Source organism: Phragmites australis, chromosome 23 (assembly GCF_958298935.1).
Source record: "Phragmites australis chromosome 23, lpPhrAust1.1, whole genome shotgun sequence".
Classification (NCBI taxonomy): domain Eukaryota; kingdom Viridiplantae; phylum Streptophyta; class Magnoliopsida; order Poales; family Poaceae; genus Phragmites; species Phragmites australis.
This window is the reverse complement of record NC_084943.1, coordinates 18,760,632-18,787,668: the sequence shown is the minus strand read 5'-3', so window position 1 is coordinate 18,787,668 and position 27,037 is coordinate 18,760,632. Positions and strand designations below refer to the sequence as shown.

Here is a 27,037-nt window from a genome sequence, read left to right as displayed (position 1 = left end):
ACCGTACATGCGGTAATGTCTGATCGAAGTCTCTCATGGTGGTCGTGGTGTTCGGTCCGCTTTTAGGGCCCCGAGCACTACCGAGTCCCTGGGCGCCCTGGGTAATCCTATCGCTCGAGCCGCTCGAGTAGTCCGGAGCCTAGGCCTCAGGGGCAGGCTGTCGGTGCTCGGCCCGGTCCGTCCTAAGCCCGGACACCACCGAACCATGGGGACTCTTGGTCGCATTCCCGCCCGCGCGTGTCCCCGGTCTGCTGACTGAGTGGTCGCAAGATGGAAAAGTGTTCGCCGGTCATGGCGTGCTCCGCGCTGGATCGATCTATCTCCCGAGCAAGGAAGTTCGTGCCTTTGTCTTTTGACTTAGCCGATGCGGACTCGCGAAGGCTCGGGGGCTGAACGCACCGAGAAGGACAATCGGGACGACTTCGTTCTTGGGGAAGGAAATGTCGGGATCGGTCCGACTGAGTACTCCTCGGGGCACCAAGAGAAAACATCAGAAACAACATCAAGCACTCAGGAGAATACCGGAGTTGCGAACCCAAAGAAAGGCTTTCATTATATTCACAAAAGAAGGACAAGCGTTTCTGAGGGATCACTCCCATATTTACATCAAAGCAAAAAGGAAAGAAAAAAAAGGAAAAAGCTACTACAAAAGCCTAGTCGGAGTCGGAGTCAGAGCCTTCATGGCCGCTCCTCGGGACTGGGGGCGGCGGCACCTCCCGCTTGAAGCCGGCCGCCACCACGGCGACGGTGCTCTGAACTACCTCCGGGCAGCCTCCTCCTCGGCTTCGACCAACCCTTCCTGAGCCGGCTCCAGCGGGAAGTTCGGGTCTCGGCTCCGGTAGCAAGCCAGGACGTGTTCGGCCACTGCTTGGGCCAAACCACGCCCCTCCCGGGCGGCGAGTTCCTGGATAGCCCACGGCAGCGCCTCGAGGAGCTCGCAGACCTGCTGGAAGCCTAGGGCATGCCAGCCAGGGCCTCCCACCTTCGTCTCCATGATGAGTTGCCCGAGTTCGGCCACCGCCACGGACCGCTGCATCCACCGGAGGATGTCATCCAGCATCAGCTGCAACCTGGCCAGCGCGACAAAGGCGGCCTCGAGCTCCTCCTTCGCGATCCGCAGCTGCTCCTCGAGCCCCTGGCCCCCGACCGCGCCAGAAGAGCCGGAGACGGGTGCATGGCCGGCGGCCAGCTTCACCTGCCCCGCCAGCTCAGACAGGGCCCGCTCACGGGCAGACAGCTCCGCCTCGGACTTGGCGATCTGCTCCTTCCTAGTAGCAGCGGCCGCCGCCGCCTCGGCATCCTCCGAATCCCGACGGGCCAGCAGTTCCTCTCGGGCGCCCAAGTCCGCCGCCGTTATCTCGGCGTCGACCTCCCGGATTGCGACGTCCTCCTCCCAGCGTCGGAGATCCCCTTCGATGTGCTGGAGCTCCTCTGCCCAATGTTGGAGATCGGCGCGGGTCCGGTCGACCTCGCCCTCTTGACGAGCTAGGTCAGCCTGGAGGGCCTCTGCTGCCCTCTCGCGGTTCGCGACCGCCTCCTCCCGCTCCTGCACCTGCCTCTCCCTGGCAAGGGCCCCGGCAGCTTCTTGCCGCGATGCCTCAGCCAGTCGAGCGGCGTCTTCCCGCTCCTGTGCAACTTCCGCCTGGGTGTCCTCCAAAACCTTCCGCTCCCGCGTGACCTCCACGTGGGCCTCCTCCATAGCGCGCTGTTCGTCCTCGTTGGCAGCGCGCACCGCGATGAGGCGGGATTCGAAAGAGCGCCAAGCAGTGGTAAGCTGCGCTCTCTCCGTGGCCAGAGCGGCGCGCTCCGCCTCCAGTTGCGCCACCTCCTCTGCTACGGCCGCCTCCAGCCGCCCCATCGCCTCCCGGACGCTCCCCAGCGCGACCGGGAGGGGTTCGACGGGCTGGCTGGGCGGCGGCTGGGCGCTGGGTCCCCTACGAGCCTCCCTCGAGGGGCTCGGGGTCCCCGAAAGTTACCGCACGGTGGCCAGCACCGCGCTCGGCGTGCCAGGGGCGGGCTCAGACGGCGCCTGGTGCTCGGGCGGCGGTAGCATCTCTGTCTCGGCCACCGCGTCCGTCGGCACCCTCCCGGTCGCCACATCCGCCGGTCCCAGCAAGGACATCGCGTCCGCCGGCTCTGGCTCCGCCGCCGCGTCCGCCAGTTCCGGCACCACTGCCGCGTTCGTCTGACCCGTCTCCGCCGCCGTGTCTGTCTGCCCCGGCCCCATCGCCGCACTTGCCAGCCCTGGCTCCGCCGGCGCGCTCGGCTCGGGGGCTGGCGCATGCCTCGGCGCCTTCGGCCGCCCCTGGCCCTCAACGGCGCCCGTAGGCGGCCTGCGGGAGAAGGACAAAGATCAAAATCGAAATCCAGAGCTTAGTTCGGGCGAAGCACGCCCAAGAAGGAATGAAGGACTAGACTTACGTGGCTGTAGGCTTTCGGTACTGCCATTTGGCTGCTGGAATCCTGAACTTCGGGCTCGATGGCGCCAGGCCGGAGTCCTCCCTCCTCCTCTTCCACCGGGGGTTCGGCGGGGCTGCCGCGTGGTCTCCGGGCGCCGGATTGGGCCCCAGCTGAACAAGGCGCGACTCCAGAACTGGGAATGCCGCCTCCGTCGATGGCGACGGTGGGGACTCCGGCATGGGAGTGAAGAGCCGGGGGCGCTTCCCCCGGTCCTCCGGCGTCGTCGCCGCTCCGCTGTCGGCGGTGCCTCCTCCTCCGGTGCGGTGGCTGCTGCCTGCAGCGGCCCCACTGCTGGCCTGTGGCTCCCTCGCCGGCCGCCTCATCCAACCCGAGGATTTCAGCAACCTCGGGACTCCGGCTCCTCGGCCGGTCGACCAACCCCTGGGCGTCGAACTCTGGCAGCTTCGCCTGGATTGCCGCCCGCTCGGGATTAGCGCAGAGCGCCATTTCCTTCCACGGGAGCTCCGCCCAGCTCATCCCATCCATGCCGGTCACCACCCGGAGCATGCCCCTCAACTCCGCCGGGCCCAGGTCCCAGCTCGCGCCGATCTGGGTCCGGGTGATGTCCTCAGGCCTGGTGTAGAGCCAGCAGGGCCGGGCCCGCTCCCGCAGGGGCGCCAGGCGGCGGCGCAGGAAGTCCGCCACCACCATCACCGAGGTGAGCCTGGCATCGCGCAGGAACCCGATGCGCTCGAAGACCGGCTCCAATCGCGCGTCTGTCGGCGGCGGTACCTCCCAGGTTGCCTTCTGGGGCTCCGCCGCCACCTCCGGCAGGGCGAGACGGTCGTGGGGGTCGACGTCGACGTAGAACCAATCACGCCGCCACTCCTCCCACTTACTTCGCAGCACCTAGGGGATGTACCGCTCCCCCATACCGTCCCGCAGCCGGAGATTGCAGCAGCCCGCGACGTCCGCGGTGGAGTAACCCCTCTTCTTCCCGGCAGATCGCAGCGCGAAGAAATGCCGGAGGAGTGTCATCGACGGCGCCACTCCCACGAACATCTCGCAGAAGTGGGCGAATACCGCCAGGACGACGACCGAGTTGGGGCTCAGGTGCACCAGTTGAATGCCGTAGGTGTCGAGGACTTGAAGAAAAAACGTGGAGAACGGCGGCACCAGCCCCGCCGCCACGAAAGATGTAAACAGGACGATGCGCCCCGGGCGGGTCGTCGCCGGTGGGAAGCTCGCCGGCGTCACCACCAGGGCCCCCTGCTGGCCCTCGGGGACCAACAGCTTCCTGATCTTCCCCGCCGCCTCTTCGTTCCTCAGGCGAGACTCCGACGGCACGCTGTCTGGAGTCTCATCACGGTGGCCTCCTCCAGCTCTCTGCATTTCGTCGGGGGGGGGGGGGCGATGGTCTGAACGGTGGAGAAGGAGATGTGCTCTGATCGCCTAGGGAGATTCTAAGGGCTCAAGAGCGCGAAGGAAGCAAGAGCAGGATCACGAGATGGCGTAAAGAGGAGGGCGGTTCGCTCCTCTCCCCCTTTTTATACCTCAGAGAATTCAAATGTCTCCTGCCACGGCACACTCGGCGGGACGGTTTCCTAGATCGACGCAACTGCCAGGCGAATCTCCCACAGGTCGTGCGGTGCCAGCGGTTGCCAGGTGTATTTTTCTCGATCTGCGCGGCTGCCGCGCGTGCTGCCCGTCCCGTTGTCATGACCATCGGGAGTTGTGTGGACGCGTGTCCATTCATCTCCCCGTTGGGCCGTACCAAAGGCCCGGACCGAAGGGGCCACCTTCTGAAAGCTTGCCACGTGGCGTCCACGCCGGCTTCGGCCTCGTTCGCGACGAAGGGCCCATCCGCAGTCTCTGGGCCATCGCCTGCCAATGGGCCCGGGGGCTACTGTCGGTGTATGAGGAACCGGGGGTCCCCGAATCCCGAGGCCGAGCCAGCCATCCGCCACATGGCGCCATCTACGGGATCTCTCCTGCAAGATGAGAAAAGATTAAGTCCTGAGAGAAGGCGCTCGGGACCACAGTCAGCGGTCCCCGAGCACCCCAGTTCCCCGATGATCCATGGAATTCAAGTACCGGGAAGAAGGTGCTCGGGGAGGTGTGCGGTCACCCCCGAGCACCCTAGTACCCCGACGACCAGAAGAGATAAGTTTCGGGAGAGAGTGCGGCAGCCCCCGAGCACTCGGTTCCCCGAAGGTCCGTACAAAAGTGCTCGGGGCTGCGTGCGGCAGCCCCTGAGCATTCGGTTCCCCGAAGGTCCATACAAGAGTGCTCTGGAGAGAGTGCTTGGGGCTGTGTGCGGCAGCCCCCGAGCACTCGGTTCCCTGAAGGAGAGTGCACGGAAAGAGAGTGCTCGGGGAGGTGAACAGTACCTCCGAGCACTCGGTACCCCGACGACCCAGAAAGGCCCCCGAGGGGCCTACCGATGAGGTGTCAGCCAGCCAGATAAAGTTACCTATTTAAACATGCCACACTTCAACAAAACAGTACACAGAACATCGGGGCAGACACCATGACTAAAAGAACACCATGAAGCAAGACCGCAATGTCTTGCTCTAATCATCCGCAGGTCTCACTCACATTCAATCAAAGACCTTGACCCCAGGATCCTAACAAGACAGAAGGGTCGAGAACAAGAATCAACTCATCAAGAACTAGCTTCTAAGTCCCAACCGACCCCAGTTCAATTCGAGATTTCGAGCAGCAAACCAAAGCACCCCCTTCCATGTCCTGAAACCTGCCACCAGCATTTCGCCTGAAACTAAACTACACCGTGAGGACTCGAGGACCTAAGAAAACGCAGGACCCAATCACCAGCAGCAAAATCGAAGCATCAAAACTAACCGGGGAGCACCAAGAAAAGCGGAACCCGGCCTCACCGTCACTGGAGAGCTCGCCGATCCGGTCCTGCGGCGCGCCGTCAGCGGCAGCCGGCGACGCCCGAGGCGGAGGGGGCCTCACGCGCCCCAAGGCGCCGCGCAGTGCTTGGCCCATGCGCCTCCACGCGTCGCCTACGGCGGGTTGCGAGGGAGGTAGGGCGGTTCGCGAGGCGGCCGCCGCGTGGGCGAGCCTTGGTCGGCGGGGTTTGGGGCCCGTCTAAATTGCGGTGTCGGTGAGCCGAATGTCATTTGCGTGGTTAATGCTTAATGGTTGATTCTTTGATGGTTTCATTGATCGTATCAATTCATCAAAATCCAGGGGTCAAAAATTAGTGAAATCCTAGCAACTTCAGACGCATTTCAATCAAAGGTATAGTAATCCATACCAGTAAAAAATATAGCATATTAAACAAGAGATTTATATACATAAAATTTATAACATAATCATATAACTTTAGGAGGAGTAGAATTAAGAGTATTTGTACATGAGGGTAGAGGGGACTGTATCGATTAGAGTTAGTCGTTTGCAGTAATGTTATGATGAGCATCAAGATAGTGACTGATTTGTGAGAAGATGAAGATAATTCTCGTATAGTACTTTAGTGTAAAGATAATGTGATAGAGACAACTTCTATGGTAGATAACAGTGCAAGCGAAGTGTGAGAGATGATGTACCTCTGGAGAAATCCAGTAGTGAATATATGAAAGACAAATATTTAACGTTTAGGTATAAAAGGCAAATAATAAGAAATTGAGTGTATCTTTAGAATGCGTGGAAGGTAAATATTAGACGTTTATGTATGGAAAACAAATAATAAAATATTAAGCGTATTTTTAGAATGTGTGAAAAGCAAATATTGGATGTCTAGTTATGGAAGTCAAATAATAAGATATTAAGTGTATTTTTAGAATATGTGGAATACAAATAATAAGAGATTAAATATATTTTTAATGGAAGAACGAGATCTAATTTTATATGGTGACCGTTTAATCAATTTGGATGGATGGTAGATAACGATTGAATATGTAATAACTCTTGTATTTTACAGAAGTGTAGATTAGAAAAAAAAATACTCTAGAATTGTCTAAGATCATCATCGTTCAGTAATCAAATCTAGGCTGCTAGTAAGTGGCATTGTCATCTTTCTTACTTCATATGTTTCATACTTATCCATCCCTTTCTTCATCTCACCTTTACCTTTTTCCTATTAACAAACTGTTTTTTCATAATGTTATTCTTTTTCCTATTGATCTTTTAGAGTTTTAGTAAGTTATAGTATGTTTCTTTTTGTCCTAGTGATTACTCAAGCTGACCATTGGTTTTTGTTTAATGTGAAGATTTTAATGGAAAAATTTATTATCTGTCATAAAGTTTATCAACCTTTGATAATAGAGTACATTTCGTAAAACTACAGATACTATGATAAAAATATAGCAAAATTGTAGATTTAATGTTAATTTTATTTTAAAACTACATATTTAAACAATACTTTTACAAGACTATAGGTTTAGCGTAGATTTTTTTCATAAAACTACAAATTCTAGAGAAGTTGTTCATAACCTTGTTACTATGATAGTCGGACCCCGCTTATAGTCTCACAGCAGCTGCCAGCTCATGAAACGAACTATTCGAGAGCTCATGAAACTGCAGATACTTTGACAAAATTATCGCAAATCGTAAAATTACAGATTTAAGCAACAGTTTCACAAAACTACACATTTAACGCTAATTTTATCATAAAACTATAGATTCTACCACAGATCTGTTAACTTGACGAATGGGTCCGATCGTCATGGTAACTGGGCTAAAAATAACTCCTCTAAATATGTAGTTTTACGATAAAATCGACGCTAAATCTGTAATTTTACGAAATTATTGCTTAAATATGTAGTTTTGCGATAATTTTAACAAAGTATTTGTAGTTTTGTGATAAAATTGTCATTAAATCTTATTTTTGTGAAATTATTGCTTATATCTATAGTTTTGAGATAATTTTATTAAAATATATGTAGTTTTGCGAATTTACTCTTGATAATGTCCGAAGTTGATCATCATTTGACCGTATATCTCACAAGGCTAGTTTGTAATAAAATTTCATATTAGATAAGAAAGTTGAAGGATAAACTTTATTACAAGCTAGTCCTCGTGAGACATGTGATAAAAAAAATAATTAACTTCGAACATATTATTAAAAATTGATCAACTTTGATAACTATAATCAAACTTCCCGATTTTAAATGACCAGCGTCACAAGAACAACAAGAAGCAACGAGATGTAGTCGAGTTTTTAGTCTTTTTCCCTGCAATTATAGCATGTGCATTTTATGTTTGAATCCCGAGCATCTGAGTGGTGTCTCCGTTTGCTTTTGTCATAAACTGACTATTTTATTCGAGTGAATAGAAGGAGAAATTTCGTTTCACATTTAAGATCCGATTTAGACCCAAGATTGGCTGCTTGGGTTTTAAACAAGTCCTTTAAACTTGCTTGGACCTGTCGATCACTGGACAAACAGACATGGTACATTTCGACAAACAGACATGGTACATCGATATCACAATTAACAAAAAATAAGAACATCACAATAATCATGTCAAATCTGGCTACGCCAGGGGTGTTTGTCGGGTTAGCTGATCCCGATAATTTTCGGTGAAATCAAGCCTAAATCACCATTCTAGCTGTGCATGATCCTGTCTTGTAAAAGAGAAGACCCCGGTCATCCGCTCGCCTGACTTCTCCCTTGACTAGACCTGCTTATGGTAGGCTGGCCCGACAACCTCACTCGAAAAAACTAGGTCGGGTTTGTATCGAGTCGAGCTTGAGTCTCAAATCTCAGTACAGAGTGATTTTTTTTGCTGGACTCATGCTTACAAATTCAATAGTCGGGTAACCCCGATCAGATCTGTACTATATTAGTAAGAGACATCATTAAAATACGATGATTCTTCTCATTAAGCTTGCAGCCACATAAAAGCCTTCTCTTCTAGTCTTCTACTATCTAGCCATAAACATCCTACACCACTCTGCTGCACAGGAGGAGTCTATGTTGCTTGCCTCTTGCCCTCTGTCGCCACTTGCATTCAACTAGAGAGTCTAGTGGTGGTGGCAAGTACTGGGCATCTGAGCTGGGGGCCACCTCTATCCGTAGAGATCTTGCACTATCGTACACACATGGATTCACCAACAACTTTCCTCTGGCGGGACCTAGATTGGATGTGCGCAATCATACAGCCATCGTGATATGTTTTTCTTTATTTTAGTTCAAAATACTGTTAATGTTCGGGCTTTCGGGTCAGGCCTCAAGCTTCGGGTTTTTCCATTAGGCGTGCACGAGCTTGATATATTCTACTTTTGCCTCGGCCCTCGGGTGGGCTTGAGCTTGAAGATATTTGATCAGGTATTTCAAATCCCGATATGGAACCCAGCCTGATCCGACCCGAGGTTTGAATAGGTCCAGTCTATACTGATAAGACATTTAAGTGATTAAAAATGTAAAACTTTTTATCGACCTATTGTATAGACATCCCTATTCTAAAATCAGTTTTGAATTGAATTTCAAAACTCTAAGTCACCTAAATTTGAACTAGATTTTATGCCAATTTAGGGTTAGGGTTAGGGGATTTAGAGTTTGGGGATTACCTGAGTCTGGAAGGTTTAGAGGGATGGTCGGGAGGCAGACCGTCCTAGCGGTGGTGGCAAGTAGTGGGCAGGATGGTGAGGTGGCAAGGGCATCGTTGGCCATGGTGGCAGAGGACCGGCGATGGGTCGGGTTAGGTCGAGGCAAGGGCGCCTAATCTCTAATAGCTTAGCTAGTGGCAAGAGCCACCGGAGACAGAATAGGAAGGTGGGGGCAGGGGAGCCTCGATGTTGAAGAAGAAGGTACGTGGTGGCATCTGAAGTGGAACATGGATGGTGGCATTGGGCTAGGATTGGTGCGACGTCGTTGTCTCTGGTGTCCGCAAGGGTTATGAATCGGGTGGCGTTAGGAGGCAGCGTTGTGAAGCGGGAGCAATGGGAAGAAACATGAGAGAGAGAGAGAGGGAGGGGAGGTAGGGTTACAAAATAAAGAGTTGATTCAGATGGTTAGATCTAAATCTAATGGATAAAAAATATGATCGAAAAAGATTCAAAATATAGGTCACCTTAAATAGAGACTGACCCTTTTAGGACTGGTATCCTCTGACCGACTTGACTTTAGCCATCCTATCCACCGTTCAACACAACCGACGACTTCCCATGGACACCCGGGGCCGGACGGGAGGGGCTATCACGTGCCCAAGGTGCGGCACAAAGCCTAGCCCATGCGCCTCCGAGCCTTTTACTGTCACTATCGACGAGTTGCGAGGAAGGGAGAACGCGATGGCACAGTTCACAAGGCGATTGCCACGTGGGCGAGCTTTGGTTAACGGTAAGGCTTGGCCATGATGTGTTGAGTTTTGGGCCCGTACAAGCGGTGACGACCTTTATGGGTGAAACCGAGTCATTTGCAAGGAGTAATTGATATTTTATAGGTCTATCATGCAACTTAAGTTAAATAGAACAAGTCAATTCATTCAAGATATATGAGGGACTATTTTCCTTGATGTGGTTACTATTATTTTATTTATTTATTCCGCATCTGCGTAAATTACCTATGATTTCGTTTGGTAGCAATTTTGAAGAAAGCAATTCAAGTAAAGAAGACCGGAGCGGAACCCAGGGACGCCGCGTCATCTCGCTAAGCAACCAAACGTCAATCCCCACGTGACATCGACTCTACCCTGCCTCCGCCGCATCCAACCCCACCCCACCTCCGATCTACTCCGCCGCCGCGGCGACCCCTCCCCGCTCTCTACCGTCGAGCTCCTTCCGGGCCGCAGGCGATCCGCCCCCGGAAGGGCTCGTCCGTTCCTTCCCCGAGACCCGAGACCCACCTTTGCCTTCGCTACTCGCTGTCTTCCGGGGCCCAGACGTCAGCCAGAGACAACCCCGAGGTTTAGCTGACCAAGCCCGGCTCCAATCAATCCCGGGCGGCGCCGCCGGCGAGAGAGCAAGGGAGATCTGCCTGCGGCCAGCCATGGCGGCGGCGGCGGCGGCATCTGCATCGGCGGAGAGGGGGGTCGACGTGAAGAAAGATGGGGAGGAGGAGCAGGTGGTGAACCCATGGGAGGTGTCGGCGGGAAAGGGCGGCATCGACTACGACAAGCTGGTGGACCAGTTCGGCTGCCAGCGCCTCGACGCCGCGCTCGTCGACCGCGTCGCGCGCCTCACCGGCCGGCCGCCGCACCGGTTCCTCCGCCGCGGCATCTTCTTTGCCCACCGGTAGTGAGCAAAACCCTAGCTTTAAAAAAAAAATCTAACGCAGAGGTGTGGGTGCTAATGAATTTTGGTGCAGGGATTTGAACGAGATTCTGAACCTGTACGAGAGGGGGGAGAAGTTCTACCTGTACACGGGGAGGGGGCCCTCGTCGGAGGCGCTGCACCTCGGCCACCTTATCCCCTTCATGTTCACCAAGTAAGCGTTGCTTCCAATCTGCGGCTCTAGTCTCTCTGTTACTCTCTTGATTCATTGCGTTACATAATTGAACAATGGTGTGGCAGCGAGCGGTATTTTCACTAGAATAATCCACTTTGGATCTGTTGATGACTGCGAAAGTTATTCATTTACCACTAGATGGACCGAATGAGAATTATCCTTATTTGATTTTGAAATGTTCTTTCTGGTAGTTTATGTGGTAAGTCGGCTGAGGTATGGGATAAAATGGCGGATGTGTTGCATAGTCTTCGCAATGAAAGCTGTCCTGGAATATTTCATTTGACCATGTTCAAGGAAAGGAAGTCTGGGATGTTAGAACATTCTTTAAACCCTTGAGTAGCATGCAGGGATGGAATATGATGTATTCCATGATGTTCTCTATTTTCTCCATGTGGTATTTTATTTACACTAAAAAGCTATGCATTCTTTGATGAATCCCATATATAGTTTCAGTTCTGATTTTGTGAGTAACCATGAACAATTTTGATTAACCATCAGGGTATTTCTTCAGATATTTGCAGGATGCTTTCAAGGTGCCTTTAGTGATACAGCTAACTGATGACGAGAAGTTCTTGTGGAAGAACTTGACTGTTGAGGAAAGTAAAAGGCTTGCACGTGAAAATGCGAAAGACATAATAGCATGTGGTTTCGATGTTGAAAGAACTTTCATTTTCTCAGATTTCAGTTTTGTTGGAGGGTAAGATTGGTCTTCTTAATCCTAATTAATGTTTTAACAATTTGACTGATTTTTTTTGTTTATTATGTCACTGAGCAAGTGAAGTGCATGCTGTTTCTTGCAGTGCCTTTTATGAAAACATGGTTAAAGTTGCCAGATGTGTGACGTATAATAAGGTTAGAGCTGTTCAATTAAGAACAATGTTTTGAACACTAGAGAGCTTGATTACTTACCTTCAAGCATTATCGTTGACTAATATTTTTTACTCTTCAATGACAGGTTGTAGGGATATTTGGATTCAGTCCTGAGGATCACATAGGAAAGGTTAGCTTTCCTCCTGTGCAGGCAGTTCCATCATTCCCTTCTTCGTTTCCCCATCTCTTCGCTGTCAATGACCAACTGCGGTGCCTTATCCCATGTGCAATAGACCAGGTACAAACATATCTTTGGTATGATGATCTTGACAGTATAACATAGTTGGTTGTAGATTTACTTGCCAGTATACTTATAACGTATATCTAGCAGCACAAACTTTGAACTTAGATCCCTTTAAGTTCTTGGTTATTTCCAGCACTAATTTTGAATTGTCCCACTGATATATGTAAAGTATGGATACATTTATTCATTATCATGAAAGCATATCTAATATTTCCATTAAAGATACTGAAATGTTGGTGGATGTGTGTGTTTTGTTTTGTAAGTTTGAGTTGCTTATTTGATTCATATTATATTTATGCAGGATCCTTATTTTAGGATGACTCGTGATGTTGCTCCAAGAATTGGTTATCAGAAACCATCACTGATCGAATCAAGATTTTTCCCTGCTCTTCAGGTACGTTTTCTTCTTTTGAAGAGCATGGATTTATAACTGAATATAAGCTCAGGCCCAGTTTGACTGCCTCTAGCTAATTTTAACTTGTTTGGTTTTCTTTTCCTTCTTTAGGTGCTTTATGTGACCTGCTTTATTTCTTTTTGACAGGGGGAGAACACAAAAATGTCGGCCAGTGACCCGAACTCTGCGATATATGTGACAGATACTCGCAAAGAAATAACAACAAAGGTTTGTCCTGAATTTTCTTTTTGAACTGGAAATAAAATGCTTACCCAACAATTACATGTTCTGAGTTTTGGCTATTTAAATTCCTGTGAAATGATTATTGGATTTAGGCAAGCATTGAAATGTAGGTATTTCTTGATGTGCTTATAATTTATCTCCACCGTTTTCCAGGTGAATAGATACGCCTTCTCAGGTGGCCAGGACTCGGTAGAGCTCCATAGAAAACTTGGAGCTAACCTTAATGTAAGCCCTTTTTTACCTGTTATATCTGTGCACGTGTTAATGAATACTACACTAGTGCAGACAGCAAAATTTCTTCCTTCTCTAATTGCCTGAATTTTTTACCATTTTAAGTTCAAACATGCACAAGATTGTGAGATATTTTCATTTGTAGAATTTACTTGCAATATTCCTGTTAATTGCTGTACTTCTCTTAAGTAACACAAAGTCAATTGGTGACTTCTCATTGTGATATTAAGGTGGATGTCCCGATCAAGTACCTAAACTTCTTCCTTGAAGATGATGATGTGCTCGAGCACATAAAGAAGGTATTTTTTACAAATTATGCTACATACAAAAAATTAAGATGGCACATCCCCTTTTCTTATTGGAAAACTAAGTTGCACTTATAATTTTGAATCTCAACACCAGGAGTATAAGGAAGGTAGGATGCTGACAGGTGAAGTGAAGCAACGACTCATAGAAGTTCTATATGAGCTGGTTGCTAGACATCAAAGGGCCCGAGCTCAAGTGACCGAGGAGGTACATAGTTCATTAGATATGTCGTGTTGCACCGTATATTTTGAAGGACTATGAGCGGGCACAATTTTATCTTCTTGCCCACACATACACCGCAATTCTTACATAGTATTTGCACATAGATGCACCCGAGCTCATACACTAACACCCTAAGTCAAACATTCTGACCACAAATGCCGAATTTGAACACTTACGTATTCCTCATGTCCGTCAATATAAATTCCATGCATCGCTTTAACGATTTCTTGTTTGTACAGATGGTTGATGCGTTCATGGCAGTGAGGCCTCTTCCTAATATGTTTGGCTGAGCATCATGACAAGAACGGATGGACATTTTTGTTCCCTGGGAGAATTTTTTTAGAATTATGGGATCAGCCTACCCTAGTTCCGTGATTTATATTTTCTGGGTTAATGTGAACCTGACCACCATCCTGTGTGGTGGCCGCTTGATTTTGTAAGATTAATGCATCATGGTTTCAAATAAAGTTGTCAATGTAAAAATCGAGTGTTCTATATTTTGCCGAGTTAGAAAATTTGATACTTTTTTCAAGTGCATAACGCACATAGCTCACTCACATCACACACATATCTAGACATGTGTACAGGTTCTAAGCACACACTATCAACTGATACCTTTTGAGTTGAAGCAGTAGATGCTTGAATGAAAATACAATGAGAACCGAACATCTGGTAGTCAGTTGACCTATCATCAATGAGACCTCAGATGGGGAGATGTCCTCTCCTCGATTTCATGAAGTGTTGGGGACTTTCATAAGTGTTTAGATGAGGACTCGAACCTGGTCGACTAGGGGGAAACTAGTAAACCCTAGGAGAGTCCTCCAGTTGGCCTAACAGTGTATGAAAAGCTATTTCTGGGATGTCATTTGTTGACTAGCATGGGCTTATGTCATCTTGTTTCCATACAACATGTAACAGGATATGGAGGAAAATAAATCATTTATGATTAAACTAGAAACAGAATTGAGAACAGTACTGGCGAATATAACTCAAATTCTGGAGACACATGAGATTCTTTAACTTTTTAAAGTTCTTTGCACAGTCTTTGATTATGTTCTTTACATCTAAAAATAGGTATATGCGTTCTGAGTATCATCCAAGAATTCATGTTGGATTCACTTACAAATTTCGAGGATAGACCAAAAATTAACGAATGTGACTATAAAAATGTCCTCTTTTCAAAACTCCAACATGAGGAGCTATCCATTCCATCTCCAGAAGCCCCCACCACGGGGCGGCTGGTTGCTACTTGAAGCTGCTTCTTCGGATGCTGCATCCATTTCACGGTGAAGCGATTCAAACTCATATTCTAGAGCATTCATCTTCTGTAGCCGTTGTTGAAGTTCTGAAATGTCATTCTGTCCGTGGGGCAAAGGGAAAGCATTTTATCGTTATTTCAATCCCAGGGGTACTCCAATATTAGGTACATGAATAAATTTAAAATTATAACATTTTTTTAGTCGTTAAAGGAGCACCAACTGTTAAGAGATACTACACAATAACCAAGCATTTGAGATAGTTCAATGCTTCAAATTGTATGTCACTTTCATTACTTTGCTTGAATAACCATTTTTTGCATAAAAAAGACAAGGGTGCTGGTTACATAAGCTGGCTAGGAATGTGTTCTAATTGGTTATCAATGATCAATGATCAATGATAGGATTTGCTTGTTTAAATTGTCTAAAAACATTCATAGCATGGCATAAGGAGTCAAAATGTGAAGAGCTATAATCTAATATGACCAAATCTCCAAGTGCTAGAGCATGGGCTCAGACCCTCCAAAAAAGTTTTTTGCCTACCTCGAGTTTGGAAGCCCTCACTCCTTCAGCAGAAAGTTGATCTTGGACTAAGTCAAGTTCCTGCGTAACAGACAGCAGAGCACAGAAATTAAATTTGATCACCAAGAGCCAAAAAGCATGTTTCCTTCTTCAGAAAGATAGCATCATAATGCAGACAGTTTCAACATTGATGTGCATTGATTTGATATAGATTATGTGATTTTGATCGGTAGAGCCTTAAATATTGCAACTTCAAATGAGCAGTCACAAGAAACTCTTCCAATTAATTTTCTCCAGGGGTAATGAACAACGAGATAAACACATAAGTAGATGCATCACTTCAACATTGATGGTAGCACTAAAGGGAAAGATATTGCCATCTTCTCAGAAATTTGGTAAATGTTATATAGCTTGCCTTAGCAAGTTCCACATTTCTGTCCTCCACATCAGCTAGTTCCTGCTTCAAGCGGAGCTTCTGCAGTCGCTCTTGATAAAGTCCGTCTTCTACCTGGTTCCTCTCACCCTTAACTGCTTGCACCAAGGTTTTGCTGATATTTGCCCTACTGCTACCCTGAAAGTGATAGATAAAACATAGGTTGTGAATGAACAGGTCATGGAAATCATCCAGAAATTGTGCTCATGCCTCAAGAAATTATCAAGAGGGGAAAAAAAAATCCAAATTAGGCATCCAAAAGTTACCTTTTCATCTTGAAGTTCTTCGATTTCAAATATGGCTTTCCTGCTAGAAGTCGCAACCACAGATATGGGAGCAATGCCATTTGTCTCAGGTTCATTTATTTGCTGAGCTGGATCACTTGGCCTGAGACTTGGTTTGAGACTTGGCTTGAGAGCATAAACCTAAACCAAAAGAATTAGTCAGCTAAATTTAAGGATACATGAACTGGTGAGTGTTCACGGAAAAGCATGCCTCGTTACTATAGCGTCCACTGTATCCTCCAAATGACACCAGAAAATCTTCTCCACTGATCGTGTGCGGTACTAAACTTGAGCCCTGTGGTAAAGAAGTCCCTGGGCATCAGTAATAGCTTAAGTCCATAACAACAAAGTAGTGTAATTAATGAATATTATAACTACGGCTGTTTATTAAACTAGATGAATTCAATGTTATGGTATCCTTAATTCATATGTCATTACTTAGGTGAACTTGATTGAAATAAGCAATTTGAACTTAAGGAAGTTTTATGCTCAATCCAAGATACTAAAGAATGTCCAAGCGGACTGCTAGAGTATGCAGAACGTACATCCTGTCATGCAAAATGAAAATATCTTTTATACTTGACAAGAATAAAATAACAGCATAAATGAGCCCACCTCACTTGTTGGGGGGTTACGGCCTTCACTACTAATAACAATTGACCATACATATGTAGACATGTTGAGTACAAGAGTATCTGGGACACCTGCAGTGGATTAGGCGCATGTGAGCAGGAACTATTTTATGACCTTTTTAAAAAAACCAAAGGATATAACTCAAAGATCACTCCCCCCCCCCCCCCCCAAAAAAAAGGAAAAATATATGATTGGTGCACAATAGATGAGTAGAAAGCTATATTCAATGGGACATGTCTAATCCAGGGAAAATAGACAATACACAAAAGAAGGCACATTCGTGTCATAAATCATAATGCAATGTACACATCAGATATTTCAACCTTACCTTTCGTATTATTTCCACCCCCAGTAATAAACCAGTTTTCTCCAATAGCTACACCTGCATGCCCTGCTCTTGGTTCTGGAATAATACCCTGCTGCTCTGGTCTTGACCATTCCATCTGTAACAACTGAGTGGTTGATTTGGACTTCTGAAAGAAGTAAATACCAGCTTTAGAGAAAAGAAACAATTCTTACGGCGTGCGTGTCAAGGAGATGTAGGTCACTGAAACATGTAGAATGAGACCCCCCACCAAATATCAAGAGATACCGCTCTGCATAGCATGCAGCAGCATGCTCTGACCTTGGAGAAGGGAGAGTACCTCTGGAGAGCAAGGATATAATTTTAAACAGTCAGATATTGATCCTGCAGCTCAAAGTTGAGCAAGTTAATGCTATTTACTACAAGTTTCATTTCATGCCCTAGACCAAATGTGATTACCAACTACGGGTGGCTTATGTAGTCACATTTTTCACATCAGTTCAAATTTGGGCCTCCACAGTTATACAAAGTATCAAATTCAACATGCACAGAAAGGACAAGAATCCCCATATAATCAGGACCAAAATCCAATCCTTTCTACCAAAACAATTTGTGATGTCACTCATGCAATTTTTAATATACCAACTGAAAGCAAACTTTATTCATAGAACTTACGTAGTCTCAAATTCATCCCAAGTCATGGTCTCGAGATCAAGAATGTGCAGGTCATTCAGAAGAGTTCTCCCAGCACCTTCACCACCAAACACGATTAAAGTGTTGCCAACAAGAGTCACTGATTGACCGCCACGTGAACTCTAAAGGAAGGGCAAAGTATCATCATAGATTTACAGACAAATAAAGCAAGCTTCAGGTAATATTTGTGGAGACTTTAGAAGCTTTCTGACAATATAAGTACTGAAGAAACAAGCTTACCGGTGATCTTCCATAAGTACGTAAAGTTGACCAAGTGCAGGTTCGTGGATCAAACTCCTTAACTGGCATAGATGCATCATATAAGAAATCAGGAACTAGTACACTAAGATATGAACAGAAAATGAGCGAAATATTAGTCTAACCACTGAGACTCTCTGTAGGATCTCTGGTGTGTCCTGCAAGAGACAAGATCTTGTTTCCCCATGGAATCTGCAAGATATTAAAAGCCAGAAGTAAATGCACTATAAAGTTGTAACCAATTGGAATTAGGGCCAGATTCACACAACTTGACTGTGACTAGTATGTGGTGATTACCAATGAGTGACCAGCACATGCAGCAACCGAAACTGTCTCAGCTGATTCTGAAAGTCCTGATTGTGATTTAGCTTCAAGCTTTGACCACAACAAACTTTTCAAGTCCAGAACCTTTGATCAAATGACTCCAATGTTAACATGAGTAAGACTGGAAAAGACGCACTTAACCCCAATTAGTGACCAATCAAAGTAACTAATTGCGGAGTTCTAGGTCTCATGTAAAGGTTGTAGTGAGAATTCCTATCCATAAGTGCAAACCAAGAATACAACATCTAAAGGCACAAACTATTAAAAATCATGATGACTAATTTACCTGAATGTCACCAAGGTAACGGCCATTGTGGTTTCCACCAAAGATATACATCTTCTGCTGAACAACAGCTGCTCCATGCTGCAACATAATCATGGACAATATGTCAGAATAGCCAAGGAAAAACTGGGCACAGAAGAAGAATGGAGTTAGGCGGTCAAAGATATTAAAATGGACCTTATAGCGAGGTCTTGGAAGCTGCCCAGACACAGAGAGAGGCGTCCACTGATCGTAAGCACTTATGTAGCACAGGCCTTCCATGCTAACTTCCTTGTCCTGAATATCATTCGTCTTCCCGTTCTCTGCCACAACGGCTTTAGACTCCTCGGACGCAATGGCGTTGGGGATAGCTGATTCAAGGGGCATTGGTCCTTTTGGAGCCTAACAAGATTAAACCAAAAAAGACGAGGCGGTCGGATATTACATTACAGAGCAGTAGTGATAATGCATCGAAACGGTCATAATAGTCAGCATGACAGCATATCCCTGTAAATCGTGTGGTGCACTACCGCAGTCAACCAAATTTCATGGAACGCCACATCGCTAACCAACAAGCTGAAAGAACACTTTGGCTTCTTGCACGATGTAGGAGCAAGAGGCATCTAGCGATGCACTCCGCAGATGATCTGCCAACTCGACAAGCATCATCTCCGAAGCAAAAGCTCTTTGAGTTTGATCCAGCGATCGGCACGGACATCAACTAATCAGATGGTGCTTTTGCATCGTTAAACCTTGGATGGCCGCAACATGGGATCACAGGTTAACAGGCAAGCGAGAGCACTGAAATAATCCGTTAATCCTCAGGAGGGGCTGACTCACCGCCATCTCGCCGCCTGGCGCCGCGCCGCGCCCAGAAGGGGAGGCCTCGAGATCCGGATGACGGGGAGGCGTGGGAGGCGCTCTAGAAGGTTGCGGGATCCGGAGAAGCCTATGCGAGGGCAGGCACGCAAGCTTCTAGTAGGCTCGAGATTTGGTAGGGTGGGATTGTCCGCGGCTGCCTGCGCTCCGGCGACCCGCCAAATGAGAGAAGGTGAGGCGAGAAGACTTCCCAGCGGCGTGCGTCGTGATTCGTGCAAGTACTGATCCGAGAGGGATTGAGGCTGGAGGAGGGCCCTAGGGGAGTGCTAGACAGATTCTATCAAAAAAATTCACTTGCAGATGGAGGATTTGGATTAGCCATGTTCACGAGTAACCCGGTCTGAGGAAACCGATTCAACCCGGTCTAAAAAAGCCCAATTTAGTTTGGCCCCATCAGTGCATAGGTTAGACTCGGGTTTCAAAACATAAACCTGTAGTTTCAACCGGGCCAAGCTTAGACTTCAAAACAGATCTGAAATCCAAAAAAACACGAAAAATCCAACCCAACTCAAAAAAAAAAAAAAACCCGAGCCCGACAAAAAAATCCAATGTTAGGTCGGGCTCGGGCTTAGCAACATGGCCCGACGTCAGGCTCGGATCGGACTTAGGCCTGCGGGTTCCGTTTCGGACTTTTCAAAGCTTGATTCGAAACCCGGCTCGGCCTAACGTTTGAATCGGACTAATTTGGATCTGATTCATACTTTTTTAAAATTTGAACTTAATCATGAGTTAGAACGTGATGCCTCCTATCCAAATAGATTCTAAAAGCTAAACATTTAGGAAAATTTGGAGTTATATCATATCTCTATTGTATAAAATATGAGATGGTGTCATCTCTTCGTGTACTTTTCTCCCATCTAATAAAAACCACTAAAATTCGATAGTTCACTCACTTTTACCATTCACCCTTATCCTCTAGTTTCTTCGTCTCGTTACTAGCTACAGATATGAGGCTCATTTTACTAATGAAAATAAATGAAGAAATTAGGAGAGAAATTAGCGGATAATCTACTCATCGTTTTTGGATCCCATTTAAAATCAAATTACGGCATCGCTTTCAATGTATTAGTTTGGCGGTGTTTCCGTAGCATATCCACATTCACATACCTTAAGTTTGTGTTTGATGTTACCACTTCTAATATTTATATTTTTATTGCAACGCATGATATAGCGAAAATGACCTTATTAGGTAATAATTGTGATTTTAGTGATTAATGACAACATAGTCATTGAGACTAACATATTTGTCAAAAATATATGTTAGTAGGTCTTATAGATGCAATACATCAAGAAGCCACCGCAGGCGGGACAAATTTTGATTGAATTGGAGAAGTCACAGGAGAATTGACCTCACCGAATGGTCCGGTGTTTAGGGGTTGAACTCATCAGAGTATTTTTGTTCTGAGGCAAAATGAAGGCTAATGACTTCACTGGATGGTCCAGTGCTCTGTGTGTTGAACTCACCGGAGTGTTTCTGACAAAGGAGGAGAAGACTAGGACCTTACCGGATAGTTCGGTGATCTGCACTGGGTAACACCTAAGTATTTTCTGCAGAGAAGAATGCAAATGCAGAAAATTAAAGATCAAACCACTAGATGATCTGATGCTTAGTTTGTGCACACCGAATTATAGCACTGGAGCATTTCTTGCAGAGGAGACTACAAGTATTGAAGAATGAAGAATAATTCACCGGAAGGTCCGGTGTTCTAAAGATGAATGCACCAAAGAGGTTGCAAAGCTTTGGATGGCTCAAAATAACTCACTGGAAGGTCCAGTGATAGATTTGAAGATACACCAGAGTGTCCGGCGTTCACAAAGGTATTGAGTGGAGTTCCAACGACTGATTTATGAGGTTGTACTCACCAGATTATCTGGTGTTAGTACTACTGTTCTCATCGGATCATCCGGTATTAACAGTTTTTCTGAGTCATTGGGAAAATAGCTAGTTGATGGGTTTGAGTCTATAAATATCCATCTACTCAGTTATTTGAAGGTGTGGCATGATGTTAGAGTCTAGAAGAAGGTCATATACACTTGAGAAGACATCCAAGCTACCAAAGTACTTAAAATGATCATCTAAGACGATTAAGCACATGATTAGAAAGTGTTTAGTGCTTATAGGCTAGAGTGAGTTGTAGCTAGGTGTTGCAACTTGAAGAATGGATTAAGGAGTGAGCCTAGTTTGTACCAAGAGGTACGCCGGCACCTTAGAGTCTTGGTGACTCGCCGACATCTTGGGTCTTGGTGACTTAAGATTGTTGACCCTCCGACTTGGTGTGGAACGGCGGCAAGACACGTGTACGGGGACGCGGAGATCCTTCCCTTGGTGGCTCGAGCTCCGAAATGATCACGACAACAAGTGATCGAAAGAGAGGCTAGTGGTGAGACCTTGCATTGGTGGCTCATCGTACTTGAGACCTTATCTTTATGATTTGGTAGCTCAAGAGCCGTGACCAGAAGAGATTTGATGACCGGGAGCATATCCTTTGTGGAGTTCCAACGTATACTAGGGGTGACATTCATGCTATCGATACAACGGGATAAAAATCTCTTGTACCGAATCTGTTTCTCTATCTTATTTACGTTTCCACATTTACATATTTACAATTTATCTTACTAGAGTATGTTGCAATCCTCCTAAGCAGTAGAGTAGACACACTAGATAAACCTATAACATATTTAGATAGCAATTGAAATAGATTTATCTTGTAAAATTTTTAGAGTTATTAGTTTGTAAGTGTCTTAATTCACTCGTCTTTTAAGACGTCACCGTTACTCACACACGAGCATTTAGTTAGTAGACTCTCTCTCTATATATATCGCCTTGTTGCTTAAAAGTTCCACAAGTTCGCATCTCAAAATGAAGCTGGGCGCCTCTTCAGCTTGGCGCAGATTTTGCTTGTCACAGTGGTTGTCAGGAAAATGTTATGTACAAAATGGCTTGAAGATGGTGAAGCAACTTTTAACAAGGCTCAAAATGTATGTTTTTTGCACGTAACTTTTAGCGTGGCAAACTTAAACAACCAATCATCGAATGGCTCTACATTGTTAGAACTAGTGTCGCATGTTGTTGATCGATTATCCTCGCGGGAGAAAACTAATGATTAAACCGAATGCCGCAATGGCACAAGAGCCTAAGGGCGTCTTTGGAAGAAAGAAAAGCTTTAGGAAATTTTAAGACGCGGTTCGGATTTATACAAACCCTAGGATTTGGATCTTAACCATCACCTTCAGAAACAGGTCCCAAGGATGTTCTAGAGTTGCCATGCTTTATGAGTATAATCATTTGAGCTGCTAACATAGCAGCATAGAAAGCTAAAAGTAACAGTAAGCAATCATCACATTTGTATGGTTTAGATTTTTGATCCTGTTCTCCATTACATAGTTCATGATGTTCACAAGCTCAAGCATCTCCATCATAAGCGTGACAAGGCCGTCGGGCAAAACGCAGCCTGCCATCTTTATTATGCAAGAAAACATGTGTATTTCCAATTTCTATCATCATCTCATCTCAGCATCAACAGCAACGGCAACGAGGAAAAAAAAAACTAAAAAGACTACGAAACTTGCTGTTCCCGTATTTCACCACGCAGCGAACTTGGAAACATGGACATGTTTTAGTGTTAGTCTGCAAGATTACTCGGACTCTCAGTGTTCGTCTTTCTCTTTGACGTTTTCGTCCTGGGGCAACGAGACGAACTGGACGATGCTTTGGACAACAGAGGCTTCAACTCTAAAGTTCGAGGCGATGTCATCCACGCTCATCGGGCCATGGTGGCTACCTGACTTTCCTTGGTACAATTGAATGATCTCCTGAATATGGCCAACATTCAGGGCTCCTGCAGGTAGCTGCCTGCTCCCACTTTGTCCAGGTTCAGGTTTTGATGTTCTGACCTTTGGGAGCGGCCTGTCATACCGCTGTACAACGGAAGCCTGTAACATAGCAACCAGTGTTAGGAAGTTTCCCTTGCAATGGGTAGCAACCCGTGTTAGGAAGCTTCCCTTGCAATGGGTATTTCGTGTAGTCCTTTAAAAAAAAGGGGGTATTTTGTGTAAGTGGAGAACTAAGGATACTAGTTTATTTCATAGGAGCATGGTATTGTTGAATTCAAATAGGCTAAGGTAATATGATGGCAATAACATTTTTTTCAGATAGAATGATTGCCAAGATGAGCATGTGTTTACAAAATCAACATTTTAAAGGAAAAGACATAGATTTCTGATTTAGATGGTTATAATGATTGATTGATTGAAAGCATTTCTTCCTACCTCATTTTATTACAATGGCATAAGCATCTGAAGGAGTGCATTATTTTAGCATGGGAGAACGTTTTGGAATAAGAGACTTACTTCACCCATTTCTGGTTTTCCTCCAGGCTTAGTAGTGATTCTCCCAACCATATGCTTAAGCATCTCATCATAGCTTGGATCACGTTCCTCAAGTACAACATGAGCATTTTTTGTTGGTGCTGGAACATCTGCATTTCACTTGAAAGATTACAGAGCCATAAATTAAAAACATAGCTGCAACAATCTGCATTCTGCATCCTACTGCAGTTAACAGGAAAGTGAAATCGTGCACACAAACTCAGGTTCTAGATAAACAAGGAATTTCCTTTTAAACCATATGGTACAATTTTGGCAGGCTGTCAAAAGAAGTCTTATCCAAAGGAGGCATAAAGTTCAAAAATACCCAATCACCCTAACAAATCTTGTTGATACTGTGAAATCCAATTGACTTTTTACCTTAAAAAATATAAAGTGAAATTCATACAGCTCCTTGTGGCTCTCTTTTATTATACTACCTGAAGAAACACACTTTTATAGGAAACTAATATAACATAAAAAAACCTTAATTTTTTTTTCTTCAAAGCATCACCACACAAAGAAACTAGATGCCATGTAATGTAAGAAGGGGATACAACACCATAAGTTATTGACTGCTAGCTACTTTGCCATCAGTGGTCATAGCCATGAACAATTGAACATCATGAGGTGTCTAATTCCTACTATCATAATACTGGTCCAAATCAGGTTTTCTATAAGTAGAATTTTGGTATATAGGATTCACACCCAAGAAAATCAAATAACAAATTATTTACACATTTGTATGGCTTTAAGTACAAGAATTTAGAAGTAAGCCCTAATTGTGTCCAAGGTTTTAAAACACATCTACGCCCCAGTTCACAGAGGGCTGCACCGCCCTTAACGGAGCAATGTGTTGTTTCGGAGAAGAGATCACATTTTCCGAATTAGAATGTTATATGTAGGATTTGCATCCTACCAAATCAAACATTTTTTAAATGCTTTTGTGCATTGTGGGAAGTAAAACCTAGCTGACCAAATGTTCTAAAATTGATCCAGATCCCACTTCACAGAGTGGTGCAATCCTCTACACAAAGCAATGTTTTCTAAACCAGAAGACTGGAAACTGAGTGCTTAACAATAAAAGCTACCAAATGCATCAATGTATCAAATTCTGTGATCAATAAGGTGATGAACATACTGCTGCACCATTTTCTCATGGAACATTTTACCCGCATCCCACATTGCACTCAGCTGAAAAAAGAAGAAGGAACTGACCACAAACCATGTTGCTTCAAGTGACATCCAACAGAACAAGTTATCAAACATTTTACGATCTTGTTAAGTAGTGTATTGTAATGAGTCCCCGTAAAAGTCCGATTTTCAAACTAGCTGCAACTGGTAGGAAACGACTGTTAAATGGGTCATTAGTGTTATCTGGACACCCGTGTCCAAATTTTTTTTCCGAATCAGACATCCCGTATCCGAGTTGGATTCCGAAGCCCGTGCCGGATTCCGAGCTGTATTTCGCGTGTCTAATTTTTTTTTTCCAAATCGGACACCCAAATACGAGTCGGATTCTAACACCCATGTCCATGTCCAGGTAACCCTTCTCATACTAGGTTCGTTGAGCCACGCCCTAGTCTTCGCTTGGAAATTTCGAATAAGAAGGCAATTGAACCATCGACTATTTAATCCCATGTAAACAATCTAGGAAAAAAATTGAAAAGGCTATGCTTTCCCATAAGGATCACACACCTAATTTGCACAAATCCACATCCGCTACACCCCTTCAGATAAAGTTACCTATTTAAACATGCCACACTTCAACAAAACAGTACGCAGAACATCCGGGCACACACCATGACTAAAAGAACACCATGAAGCAAGACCGCAATGTCTTGCTCTAATCATCCGTAGGTCTCACTCACATTCAATCAAAGACCATGACCCCAGGATCCTAACAAGACAGAAGGGTCGAGAACAAGTATCAACTCATCAAGAACTAGCTTCTAAGTCCCAACCGACCCCAGTTCAATTCGAGATTTCGAGCAGCAAACCAAAGCACCCCATTCCATGTCCTCAAACCTGCCACCAGCATTTCGCCTGAAACTAATCTACACCGTGAGGACTCGAGGACCTAAGAAAACGCAGGACCCAATCACCAGCAGCAAAATCGAAGCATCAAAACTAACCGGGGAGCACCAAGAAAAGCGGAACCCGGCCTCACCGTCACTGGAGAGCTCGCCAATCCAGTCCTGCGGCGCGCCGCCAGCTGTGGCTGGCGGCGTCCGAGGCGGAGGCGGCCGTGCCGGAGGCGAGGGCGCGGGCGGAGGGGGCCTCACGTGCCCCGAGGCATCGCGTAGTGCTTGGCCCATGCGCCTCCGCGCGTCGCCGCCGGTGGGTTGCGAGGGAGGGCGGTTCGCGAGGCGGCTGCCGCGTGGGCGAGCCTGGTCGGCGGGGTTTGGCGCGACGTGTTGGGTTTTGGGCCCGCCTAATAGCGGTGTAGGTGAGCCGAATGTCATTTGCGTGGTTAATGCTTAATGGTTGATTCCTTGATGGTTTCATTGATCGTATCAATACATCAAAATCTAGGGTTGAAAAATTAGTGAAAATCCTAGCAACTTCAGACGCGTTTCAATCTAAGGTTAATCCATATATAGCATATTAAAAAAAATTTATATACATAAAATTTATAATATAATCATATAACTTTGGAAGGGAGTAGAATTACGAGTAGTTGTACAAAGGATAAAGTGAACCTTATCGTCTATAGTTAGCTGTCCGCAGCAATATTGTGACGAGGATCAAGATAGTGACTGATTTGTGAAAATGAAGATAATTCTCGTATAGTACTTTAGTGTACAGATAATGTGATAGAGATAATATCCATGGCAGACAACAGTGCAAGCGAAGTGTGAGAGACGACGTACCCTCTAGAGAAACCCGATAGTGAATGTATGAAAAATAAATATTTAACGTTTAGTATAAAAAGCGAATAATAAGATATTGAATTATTTTTAGGATGCGTGGAAGGTAAATATTAGATTTGTATGGAAAACAAATAATAATATATTAAATATATTTTTAGAATGTGTGAAAAGCAAATATTGGACGTCTAGGCATGAAAGTCAAAAAAATAAGATATTGAGTGTATTTTTAGAATGTGTGGAATACAAATAATAGGAGATTAAATATATTTTTAGATAGAGGAACGAAATCTAATTTTATATGGTGACCGTTTAATCAATTTGAATGGACGGTAGAAATCGACTTAATCTATAATACCTTATGTATTTTATAGAAATATAGATTAAAAAATATAATATACTCTAGAATTGTCTAAGATCGTCGTCGTTCAGGTAATCAAATCCTAACTCAAATCAAGGCTGCTAATAAGTGATATTATCATCTTTCTTACTTCATATATTTCATACTTATCCATCCCTTTCTTCATCTCACCTTTACCTTTTCCCTGTTAACAAATTGTTTTCTCATAATGTTATTCTTTTTCCTATTAGTCTTTTAGAGTTTTAGTAACTTATAGTATGTTTCTTTTCTCG

The 27,037-nt window shown here is 45.4% G+C and overlaps 4 protein-coding genes across 4 annotated transcripts; 1 reads left to right on the top strand and 3 right to left on the bottom strand.

The window, feature by feature from the left end:
* Positions 1-1,972: 1,972 nt before the first annotated feature.
* On the bottom strand, positions 1,973-2,639 carry LOC133906036 (predicted GPI-anchored protein 58). Its single transcript, XM_062347832.1, has 2 exons — positions 2,422-2,639; positions 1,973-2,333 (listed from the first exon to the last, which is right to left on the bottom strand). The coding sequence occupies exons 1-2, from the start codon at positions 2,637-2,639 to the stop codon at positions 1,973-1,975; spliced, it is 579 nt and encodes a 192-aa protein (XP_062203816.1).
* A 7,339-nt stretch (positions 2,640-9,978) lies between these two features.
* LOC133905847 (tryptophan--tRNA ligase, cytoplasmic) lies at positions 9,979-13,855 on the top strand. Its single transcript, XM_062347624.1, has 11 exons — positions 9,979-10,597; positions 10,671-10,790; positions 11,323-11,508; positions 11,612-11,663; positions 11,767-11,919; positions 12,227-12,319; positions 12,467-12,547; positions 12,716-12,787; positions 13,024-13,092; positions 13,196-13,306; positions 13,561-13,855. Exons 1-11 carry the CDS (start codon positions 10,353-10,355, stop codon positions 13,609-13,611), a joined length of 1,233 nt encoding a protein of 410 aa, XP_062203608.1. The 5' UTR covers positions 9,979-10,352; the 3' UTR covers positions 13,612-13,855.
* A 376-nt stretch (positions 13,856-14,231) lies between these two features.
* On the bottom strand, positions 14,232-19,447 carry LOC133905848 (acyl-CoA-binding domain-containing protein 6-like). The gene is made up of 15 exons (XM_062347625.1): positions 19,131-19,447; positions 18,489-18,692; positions 18,315-18,392; positions 18,002-18,112; positions 17,830-17,896; positions 17,687-17,748; positions 17,429-17,568; positions 16,969-17,095; positions 16,778-16,892; positions 16,432-16,520; positions 16,028-16,111; positions 15,799-15,957; positions 15,515-15,670; positions 15,121-15,180; positions 14,232-14,679 (listed from the first exon to the last, which is right to left on the bottom strand). Exons 1-15 carry the CDS (start codon positions 19,134-19,136, stop codon positions 14,521-14,523), a joined length of 1,617 nt encoding a protein of 538 aa, XP_062203609.1. The 5' UTR covers positions 19,137-19,447; the 3' UTR covers positions 14,232-14,520.
* A 3,370-nt stretch (positions 19,448-22,817) lies between these two features.
* Positions 22,818-25,855, bottom strand: LOC133905890 (uncharacterized). The gene is made up of 3 exons (XM_062347680.1): positions 25,705-25,855; positions 23,520-23,647; positions 22,818-23,102 (listed from the first exon to the last, which is right to left on the bottom strand). Exons 1-3 carry the CDS (start codon positions 25,850-25,852, stop codon positions 22,818-22,820), a joined length of 561 nt encoding a protein of 186 aa, XP_062203664.1. The 5' UTR covers positions 25,853-25,855.
* Positions 25,856-27,037: the final 1,182 nt, after the last annotated feature.